The sequence below is a fragment of the Babylonia areolata genome, chromosome 21, assembly GCF_041734735.1.
Source record: "Babylonia areolata isolate BAREFJ2019XMU chromosome 21, ASM4173473v1, whole genome shotgun sequence".
In the NCBI taxonomy this organism is placed as follows: domain Eukaryota; kingdom Metazoa; phylum Mollusca; class Gastropoda; order Neogastropoda; family Buccinidae; genus Babylonia; species Babylonia areolata.
This window is the reverse complement of record NC_134896.1, coordinates 57495036-57506151: the sequence shown is the minus strand read 5'-3', so window position 1 is coordinate 57506151 and position 11116 is coordinate 57495036. Positions and strand designations below refer to the sequence as shown.

The 11116-nt window shown below is 44.3% G+C and overlaps 1 protein-coding gene across 1 annotated transcript; it reads right to left on the bottom strand.

Annotated features, from left to right (window-relative positions):
* Nucleotides 1-314: 314 nt before the first annotated feature.
* On the bottom strand, nucleotides 315-8148 carry LOC143296679 (uncharacterized). The gene is made up of 6 exons (XM_076608711.1): nucleotides 7936-8148; nucleotides 6727-6778; nucleotides 5428-5655; nucleotides 2438-2698; nucleotides 674-831; nucleotides 315-413 (listed from the first exon to the last, which is right to left on the bottom strand). Exons 1-6 carry the CDS (start codon nucleotides 8146-8148, stop codon nucleotides 315-317), a joined length of 1011 nt encoding a protein of 336 aa, XP_076464826.1.
* Nucleotides 8149-11116: the final 2968 nt, after the last annotated feature.

The following is an 11116-nucleotide window of genomic DNA, read 5'->3' as shown; positions in this document are numbered from 1 at the left end:
AATATTGCGTTTCCTGCGGACGGATAATATTAAAAAAAACTTTTAATTTGTTAGATAATGAACTTAATTCATACGATGTTTCGGTCACCTGGTATTTAAGGAAGTGTCGCGTGCAACTTTTCAACCAAACGTTTTGGCTAACTCTTTCACGTTCTCTCTCACCTTCATCTAAACGAAAGCCCGAAATAAACAAATACCAAAAAATTACTCCAAATATTTTCAACACAAACCACAGAGGTGTGTGTGTGGAGGGGGGGGGATGGGGGGGGGGTCTCCATAACTACAGCCTCAACCTGACCCGTGAAAAACGGACTCTAGCCTAACCACAGCGGACAGTGCCGCTTGATGTCTTTCTCGGCCATAGAAACCTCAAGTTGCCTGCCGGTGAGATGACAATCAGACACGAGGGACTTCTTCACGACACAGACATGAGACCCTGTATCACGCAGTCCTGGTACTGCCTTGCCTTCTACCACGACCAGACAGCGTGGATCGTATTCCTGCTCTCTACATGGCGTGCAGAGAGTAGGCACCTGAACTGATTGCTGACCTCTGTCCCTTGATGCTGTACTGCGCCCGCCGATTTCCCTTTCCTGGGACAGTCCCTAGCCAAGTGCTTAGGTGACTGACAGATGAAACAAGTCTTAACGGACTCGCTCTTAGTTCCACCCACCTTGGACTTATCCCATCCTGCTGAAGCGTTACCACCAAGACCTACCGGCTGAAGAAACTTCCCCCCACCCCTATGAGCCATGAAGTAAACTTCAGCTGATGGGACAGCTTCTTCCAGAGACTGTGTCTGCTTCTCCATCACGTAGGCGGCCATGTCAGCTTGCAAAGATTGTAAGAACTGTAAAAAGCTGAAATATTCAGGTTTAGCTCCAATTCAGCAATTATTTCCCGAAGTAATTTACAAATCCACTGAATATAATCTCCCAAACAAATGTACGTTGACCTTTACTTCACTGTTTCCACATTCAGAACTGGGAGAAATACTGGGTAATTCTAGCACATCAAACAGAATACGTGAGGTAATATGAAATTGTAAATTTTGAGTGAAAGTAATTGTAAATTTAGAGTGACAGTAATACCTAATTAGAGAATAAGAACCAACAAAAACACACATGTCAGTTTCAAGTAAACTGGTAACGTTTCAGACTAGGAAATACCTACGACGAAAATAAGAGATTAACGTCAGACAGTAAAAATTCAGGAAACCAACACGTGAATAGCAAAACCGACTAGTAATACAGGTACGTATATCTTCGGGCGGTTGTACAACAAAAATACTACAATTTGCAAGATAATTTTACCAATGCAACGACACTAAGGTAAATTAATAAATACCTCAACGGTTTATGAACTCCAGCCAAAATACCGGCTGAGCGTCACAGTTCCCAGCGACAACCCGCGTCACCAAAACAAGTCTGCTCCAACTGAGCGTCCCTCTCTGTAGAACCCCACACTGACAGTCCCTCTCTATAGGACCCCACACTGACCGTCCCTCTCTATAGGACCCCACACTGACCGTCCCTCTCTATAGGACCCCACACTGACCGTCGTAGACCTGGCCTTACTGACCGTCCCTCTCTATAGAACCCCACACTGACCGTCCCTCTCTATAGAACCCCACACTGACCGTCCCTCTCTATAGGACCCCACACTGACCGTCCCTCTCTATAGGACCCCACACTGACCGTCCCTCTCTATAGGACCCCACACTGACCGTCCCTCTCTATAGAACCCCACACTGACCGTCCCTCTCTATAGAACCCCACACTGACCGTCCCTCTCTGTAGAACCCCACACTGACCGTCCCTCTCTATAGGACCCCACACTGACCGTCCCTCTCTATAGAACCCCACACTGACCGTCCCTCTCTATAGGACCCCACACTGACCGTCCCTCTCTATAGGACCCCACACTGACCGTGGTAGGCCTGGCCAAGTGTCTTGCTCCACTGTCAAGCGGTGCTGGTTTTCCAAACGAAGAAAACTCCCGTCGCTCACACAAATCAGAAATCTGCCACGTCTTGCTGTCCAGTGCAACACGTGCATTCCATAGACTGCATAAGCTAAAAGGAGCACAACTGGCAGCGTTCACACACACACCCCCCTCCTTGTCCGTGACAGGAAGCAATACGAATTCCGTCCATTCGATAACAAAAGAGGGGGTGGGGGATGTGGAAGGGTTGGTGGGGAGGGGAGACAACAACAACAACAAAATCCAAAGAAAAAATCAATGCTATGTGCACTGTCAGATGACAGATGTCCACCAATCTGCAGTGCTATCAAAGACCTAACCAGTAATGCTATGTGCACTGTCAGATGACAGATGTCCACCAATCTGCAGTGCTATCAAAGACCTAACCAGTAATGCTATGTGCACTGTCAGATGACAGATGCTCACCAATCTGCAGTGCTATCAAAGACCTAACCAGTAATGCTGTAGAAGGTCCAGCCATGGTCGGGGACGGTGGTGTCAGGCTGACCAATGCCGCCAAAGGCCAGGAGCTGACACACGTGGCTCCATCCTGCAGAGGTCAAGGTCTCGGGGCCCACGTTGACGGCGCTGCAGGTGACGTCACTCATGCATGACGTCAGACAATTGAAAGGATGGTGTGTCATCACTTCCCCGAGCACCGTCCCCTCTGCCTGGCGTCCCGGGGTGCGCATGAACAGAGAGATTGTTGCAGGGCCTGAAGGACAGACACTTCATGTCTGAATCGCTTGTGCATTGAACGTGTTGTAAGCGCATAGGTAAAGGCATGCACACACACACACACACACACACACACACACACACATGCACACATGCCCATGCATATATCGTTGATGTCGACAATAAACTGAAATTGTCTTACAGAGCTTATTGTTTGTTACATCTCTTGATGTGTCTTCAAGTTCAGCTGGACAGACTGTTTGTGGAGGATTATTGCATCTCTTGACGTGTCTTCAAGTTCAGCTAGACAGACTGTTTGTGGAGGATTATTGCATCTCTTGATGTGTCTTCAAGTTCAGCTGGACAGACTGTTTGTGGAGGATTATTGCATCTCTTGACGTGTCTTCAAGTTCAGCTAGACAGACTGTTTGTGGAGGATTATTGCATCTCTTGACGTGTCTTCAAGTTCAGCTAGACAGACTGTTTGTGGAGGATTATTGCATCTCTTGACGTGTCTTCAAGTTCAGGTTGACAGACTGTTTGTGGAGGATTATTGCATCTCTTGGCGTGTCTTCAAGTTCAGCTAGACAGACTGTTTGTGGAGGATTATTGCATCTCTTGACGTGTCTTCAAGTTCAGCTAGACAGACTGTTTGTGGAGGATTATTGCATCTCTTGATGTGTCTTCAAGTTCAGCTGGACAGACTGTTTGTGGAGGATTATTGCATCTCTTGACGTGTCTTCAAGTTCAGCTAGACAGACTGTTTGTGGAGGATTATTGCATCTCTTGACGTGTCTTCAAGTTCAGCTAGACAGACTGTTTGTAGAGGTTTATTACAATTCTTGATGTGTCTTCAAGTTCAGCTAGACAGACTGTTTGTGGAGGATTATTGCATCTCTTAATGTCTGTGGAGGTTTATAACAACTCTTGATGCAAAAGAACACACAGCAACAAAATGGTTGTCCCTGGCAACATTCTGTAGAAAAATTCTCTTTCACAGGGAAACAAATACGTACACTTACAGGCAAAAAAAGGGTAAACAACAACAAAAAATACATTGTAATACGATACAATACCAGAAGTTGTTCCACTACCGACGGGTGCTATAGCCGAGTGGTTAAAGCGTTGGACTTTCAATCTGAGGGTCCCGGGTTCGAATCTCGGTAACGGCGCCTTGTGGGTAAAGGGTGGAGATTTTTCTGATATGTGCGGACCTGCTTAAGCCTGAATACCCTTCGTGCGTATACGCATGCAGAAGATCAAATACTCACGTTAAAGATCCTGTAATTCATGTCAGCGTTCAGTGGTCTATGGAAACCAGAACATACCCAGCATGCACACCCCCGAAAACGGAGTATGGTTGCCTACATGGCTGGGGTAAAAACGGTCACACACGTAAAAATCCACCCGTGTTCATACGAGTTGCAGCCCACGAACGAAGAAGTAGTTCCAGTGCCCAGTCGTCGTATTTAAGATCGATACTACTTTTTATGTGTTCTATTTTTTCCATAATACACTGGGTCTCCCATCTTCGTTTTATGAATGGAGATGGAATATTCGTTTCGGGGTCAACGGAATATTCATTTCGGGGTCAACGGAATATTCGTTTCGGGGTCAACAGAATATTCATTTCGGGGTCAACGGAATATTCATTTCGGGGTCAACGGACAGTCAGTGTGAGAAAGTCCTGGAACCTTGTGCACTTGAAGTACGTCGCTTCAACATACTGGATGGACATCAATAAATGAGGACCCAGGCTCCAACATACTGCATGGACATCAATAAATGAGGACCCAGGCTCCAACATACTGCATGGACATCAATAAATGAGGACCCAGGCTCCAACATACTGCATGGACATCAATAAATGAGGACCCAGGCTCCAACATACTGCATGGACATCAATAAATGAGGACCCAGGCTCCCACATACTGCATGGACATCAATAAATGAGGACCCAGGCTCCAACATACTGCATGGACATCAATAAATGAGGACCCAGGCTCCAACATACTGCATGGACATCAATAAATGAGGACCCAGGCTCCAACATACTGCATGGACATCAATAAATGAGGACCCAGGCTCCAACATACTGCATGGACATCAATAAATGAGGACCCAGGCTCCAACATACTGCATGGACATCAATAAATGAGGACCCAGGCTCCAGCATACTGCATGGACATCAATAAATGAGGACCCAGGCTCCAACATACTGGATGGACATCAATAAATGAGGACCCAGGCTCCAACATACTGCATGGACATCAATAAATGAGGACCCAGGCTCCAACATACTGGATGGACATCAATAAATGAGGACCCAGTGAAAGACACGGAGGAACACACGGTCTGAACAGTTTAAAATCGAATGAATATACAACAAGGGAGAGCTCGAACAGTTTCAGTGATAGTGGATGATAACGAACAAATGAATAAATGTTCCTAGAACCCCCTACCCCCCTCCCTCCGCCCCCCTCCTCCCCCCCAACGTATACATGGATTTCTCATCACTAAAATCGTTTACTATTTGATGTTGAACATACAGCAACAATAATAACGTATAATCCAAACTATGCCTGTTTAAGCACAAGAAATAGATGATAAAATCTGTTATGACATACGTTTCATTCAGTTATAGAACAAAGCAGCTGGTCTGTATCGAACAGACCGAAACTGAACCCTGACGATACTATTATCATCTGTGGTAGATTGCGTTGCACCCAATAGTATCGACCTTTATTTGATTGATAGATAACTTACTTGCCAGTCTTGCCCAGACCGCCACCTCACATATGTTAATGGGCTCGTTAGAGAGGTCCATGTTGATTCTGACGTATCGCCCTCTGACTGGCTGGTGGCACTGAAGGTTTTCCACCGCGCCGTCTGCCATTGCTCCAATGTAGTGGTAACAGAGATGTATCCGTGCATTCACTGTCTTGATGGGGTTAACCATGAACACTTGGATGTCAAAGTCATGCAGACGCCAACCTGTGAAAGCATCAGCAGTAGCAGCATCAATCATCATCATCATCATCATCATCATCATCGTAAAGCTATTGCGTCTTCTGTTAGAAATACTTATTGGCCAGCGTGTTTCAATCTGCATGTGTGAATCCAGGCAGGCTTATCAGTCTGCTTATTTGAAGTCGGATGATAAGACGCCAGGTCACAACTAAATTGCTGCACTGAGAGTGGAAAACATTTGAAGTGGCGGACTCACTGACTGCGGTAATCTTGACTGTGTTTGGTATGATTCTTTTTCTTCTGAGGTAACACACGTTGTCCCAACCATACGAGAGGTTGTCTATGCACCCTCACCCCGTCCCAAAGTAACTAACGTCCCGACAACACAAACACACAACTAATAAATTGTCCAGTTGTTTGTTTACTGCAAATGTATTTCAAAAAACAAAACAAAACAAACAAAAAAACAAGCAAGTACAGGCAGACAAATTTAACCCCGAACAATTCACAGAACCATTCTTTTTCATTGTCTCATAAGATCACACCATCATTGCACACAGAGTCAATTCTAAGCAACGCTGTGGCACCGTTGGAATCCACTGTCACGATCTCACACGAATCAACGCACAAACGAACGCCACGGGCCGTGACAGTAATCCCTCTTCTAAAAATCACACCACCCGTTTAAACCTTTACCACATGTCGCGGCGAGTACAAACTGAATCTGACAGCCCCCAGCGGCAGATCTTCCTGTTTCCCATTCCGAAACATAGTTCGCCAAGGCCAAGGCCACTCCACAGTTGAAAACTGAAAGAAGCTAATGTGTCCACTAGTATCCAGAACAACTTCAAACAGAACATAAACATTCGTCAAGATGACAGAAGACAAACACAAGGCAAAACCGTAAACTGTTTTAACAATACACTCCTTTCATACAGCTCTTTTGTTCTGACAATTGAGTACACACAGCAGTCATGACCAAGCAACACAAGATCGACTGACCAAAACATGGATCAAGACTTTACACGTCAGTGGTGCATATGTTCTACAAACTGCTTCACACACACACACACACACACACACACACACACTTACCACAACAATCCCCACGGTTTGTGATCGTCACGGAAGTAATCTCATGAAAAGCCTGTTCAACAATCCAAGTGACACCAACTTGTTACCAGTGTTAGAAACTAGAAGCGAAAGTGTCCCATGATCTTCAACACAGTGAAAAGGGTAAACTGGATGAATGGGAGTAAGCGTTTAATTAGCGTTCAGAGAAGAATTAACCAATCAAAACAGAACAAAACAAAGCCTGTTTCTCGCTGTTTTGAATGGTTTCATCACACCACTAGCACTTTATATGATTATCTTTCAATCACCGATATGTGTGACGGGACATTAAACATTCCTCCTCCACTTTATATGATAATGGCCGTTCGAATTTTTAAGACTCAGCTATTTCTAATCCGAATACCATAGCATTTGTTTTTTTTTTTCGACAAAACATTTAAAACATGTGAAACATTAGGAATGACTAAGTTTTCAAAATAGCATGCTGCCATTCTGACAGCCTGAACCTCCTCTACACCTTTCTGACAACACGAACCTCCTCTACACCTTTCCGACAACATGAACCTCCTCTACCCCTTTCTGACAGAATGATCCTCCTCTACCCCTTTCTGGCAACATGAACTTCCTCTACACCTTTCTGACAACATGAACCTCCTCTACACCTTTCCGACAACATGAACTTCCTCTACACCTTTCTGACAACATGAACTTCCTCTACCCCTTTCTGACAACATGAACTTCCTCTACACCTTTCTGACAGAATGAACTTCATCTACACTTTTCTGACTACATGAACCTCCTCTACACCTTTCTGACAACCTCCTCTACACCTTTCTGACAACATGAACCTCCTCTACACCTTTCTGACAACCTCCTCTACACCTTTCTGACAACATGAACCTCCTCTACACCTTTCTGACAACCTCCTCTACACCTTTCTGACAACCTCCTCTACACCTTTCTGACAACATGAACCTCCTCTACATCTTTCTGACACCTTTCTGACAACATGAACCTCCTCTACACCTTTCTGACAGCCTGAACCTCCTCTACACCTTTCTGACAACATGAACCTCCTCTACACCTTTCTGACAACATGAACCTCCTCTACACCTTTCTGACAGTATGAACCCCCTCTACACCTTTCTGACAACATGAACCTCCTCTACACCTTTCTGACAACATGAACCTCCTCTACACCTTTCTGACAACATGATGGTTCCTGTATACCTGCAAATCCACGAGCCACCATTGCGGCTGTGGGGAAGCAGGACGCTCAGTGTGCTGGCATTCGGAAACAAAGGTGTTTTGGTTGCCATCCACAGCCTTGTCCGCTGTCAGTGAGGGAAATTCCGGGTCGACGGAGCTCTGGGCTGCTGGTTTGTGTAGAGCCACGTTCGTCAGTGGGGACGAGGCAGCAGTGCCTTGGAACAGCACCAACATGGTGATGATGATGATGATGATTGTTGTGATGATGATGATGATGATGATTTGAAGAAGAAGAAGAAGAAGAAGAAGAAGAAGAAGAAGAAGAAGAAGAAGATGATGATGATGATGATGATGATGATGATGATGATGATGATTTGAAGAAGAAGAAGAAGAAGAAGAAGAAGAAGAAGAAGAAGAAGAAGAAGAAGAAGAAGGATATCATCATCATCATCAACATCATATGATAATTATGTACGTGTTTCCTCCGCCACTCTGTCCCTGCGCCTACCATGAGGACAGGTTTGTTAAGTTTTGTGCAATTTTGTGTTAATCTGTTTGATTTTTTTATTTTTGTTTGTTTGGTTTTTGGTACAATTAAGACTGTATGAGTGAATGAATGAATGAATGAATGAATGAATGATTTATTCATATGTAGGCCATAGCCCCTCGTGAAGAGGTATTATTCTAACAGCAACAAAAGACGATAACATCATTTGCTGAACCCCCCAAAAAAAACAACAACAACAACCCCCCCCCCCCCAAAAAAAAAACAAAACAAACAAACAAAGAAAACAAAAACAAACGAAAACAAAAAACAACAACAACCCAACAACAACGGAATCAAGACTATGATCTAAGACTGTACATATTATGATTTTAAATCTGACATACCCAGCATCATCCACTAAATCCTTTATCCAGATTGCAATGTGATGAATGGTGGTTTGGTCTCCCCCCCCCCCCCCCTTCTTCTTCTTTAACACTAGCCTTATATTTCAGTCCAACTTACGGATACCTTGTAAGACTGCAAACGGCAGCAGCAGACACAGAGTCCACCTTCCAGTCTGCATGGTCCCTTTACAGTGCAGTGGCCTGCTAAATGGTTGAACGGACTACGACAGGTCTCGCTGTGTGGTCTGTCCAGCTGTGAAGGTTTGTGAAATCCCCTGTCTATGTTTCAGTTCTTCTGGGTCTCCCTCATTTGTCTAGATCCTGCACACACACACACACACACACACACACACACACACACACATTGTGAAATAGCATGAACATTAAGAAACTCGATTTCATAATAAGATATGCTTCTATAAAATCATAATGAATTGTTCAATGGCAGGTTTTGTATTAAATAACAGGTGAAGTATTAAAAGCAATATGTAGGAAAAGAGATATGTTCTAAAGTAACATGTACATTAATATCAAAGATTCCTGAATAAGAAACCCTGCCACAAATTATTCATTACAAACCATAAATATCGTATTGCACACATGGTAGTTAGATTATGATATTAAACAAACATGTAAAACAATATTGTAAACCTCGTGACTGGGAACTGCCAGTAAAAACATTTGAACAGTTATACTATGACAAAGATTTCCACACTTTCATATAAATAAACCAGTTTTGTTTCTCTCTCTCTCTCTCTCTCTCTCTCTCTCTCTCTTTAAGAAGACTGAACAGTATTATTTTCTTAAACTCTAAAGAGACATGTACATATGTGAACAGTACGTGAATAAATTTAATAAAATCACATTGACCTATCAAAGAACATTTTTACACACTTCAGAGACCTTATGTATATAAAGAAATCTTACTTAAACAAGAAGCATATGTGTATTAACAATGATAGTCTGTTACTCACACACCCTGGTTATGTAATAGAAGCACACAATAGGCATAATAAATAGAGGTAATTATGTAATGTCTGAATGCTCTCCGAACACATTAAGGGCCGATGACTCTTGGTGGTAGCTCTCTCTCTCTCTCGTTACCAGAAAATGCCACCAGTCATTTGACGGAAGTCCTCACGAGCCAGTTCTCTCTCTCACTGTGTGCACGAACAGATTCGCCTCATAAGATGTGCAGAACCCAGCCTTGCCACATGCCAACCAAGGGGGAGGGGGGCGGCGGGGGGATGGGGGATGGGGGGGGGGGGTATCGATCGTCCAAGAGACACCAGAGCTCAGAACACGTCAGCATGAACAGCAGCAACCATGCATGGAGAAGGTAAAGGTCCCAAACGTACGTGTGTGTGTGTGTGTGTGTGTGTGTGTGTGTGCGAGTGGTAGGGAGGAATACATAGAGCAAATGCAGCCTGTCTCAAATTACACCAACAGATAGATTTAGCAAATTATCTGTTAACATAACCATTTCGTGATGACGTGTCAACTCACGGCTCAGTTATCTCCGATCACCAAGCTGCAGAACACTGTTGAAGGAGCTGTGACGAGTTGTAACCAGGCAATATCGTCGGCTTGTGTTTCGTCCACTCTCTTTGACGTCACTTCCCCTCTCACCACGGAGGACTGTTCGCATCCGATTTCATGGCAGCAGACGAAATTCGTTTGGGATGAGCGTGTGTGTGTGTGTGTGTGTGTGTGTGTGTGTGTGTGTGTGTGTGTGTGTGTGTGTGTGTGTGTGTGTGTGTGTGTGTGTGTGTGTGTGTCTGTGTATGTATGTATGTGTATGTGTGTGTGTGTGTGTGTGTGTGTATGTATGTGTATGTGTGTGTGTGTGTGTGTGTGTGTGTGTGTGTGTGTGTGTGTGTGTGTGTGTGTGTGTGTGTGTGTGTGTGTGTGTGTGTGTGTGTGTGTGTGTGTGTGTGTGTGTGTGCTAAATTTGAGTGAAACAGCGTGAAAATGTGCGGTATCATGCATTTTTACGATTTAAAAAAATATTGAATATTTCACAATACTTCTTCGTTCGTGGGCTGCAACTCCCACGTTCACTCGTATGTACACGAGTGGGCTTTTATGTGTATGACCGATTTTACTCCGCCATGTAGGCAGCCATACTCCGTTTTCGGGGTTAGTTCACAATTAAAAACGATTTTACATTACTCTGCAAAGTTTAAATCCGTGTTTCCGGGACCTTTAAGCAGTTGTGTTGGTGTTCCGTTGTGGTCTTTGGCGTCCAGGTGTCCGTGCGTGCAAAGGTACACGTGTACTGTGCACCTGGCTCAGCATGGTGCAGAAGCCA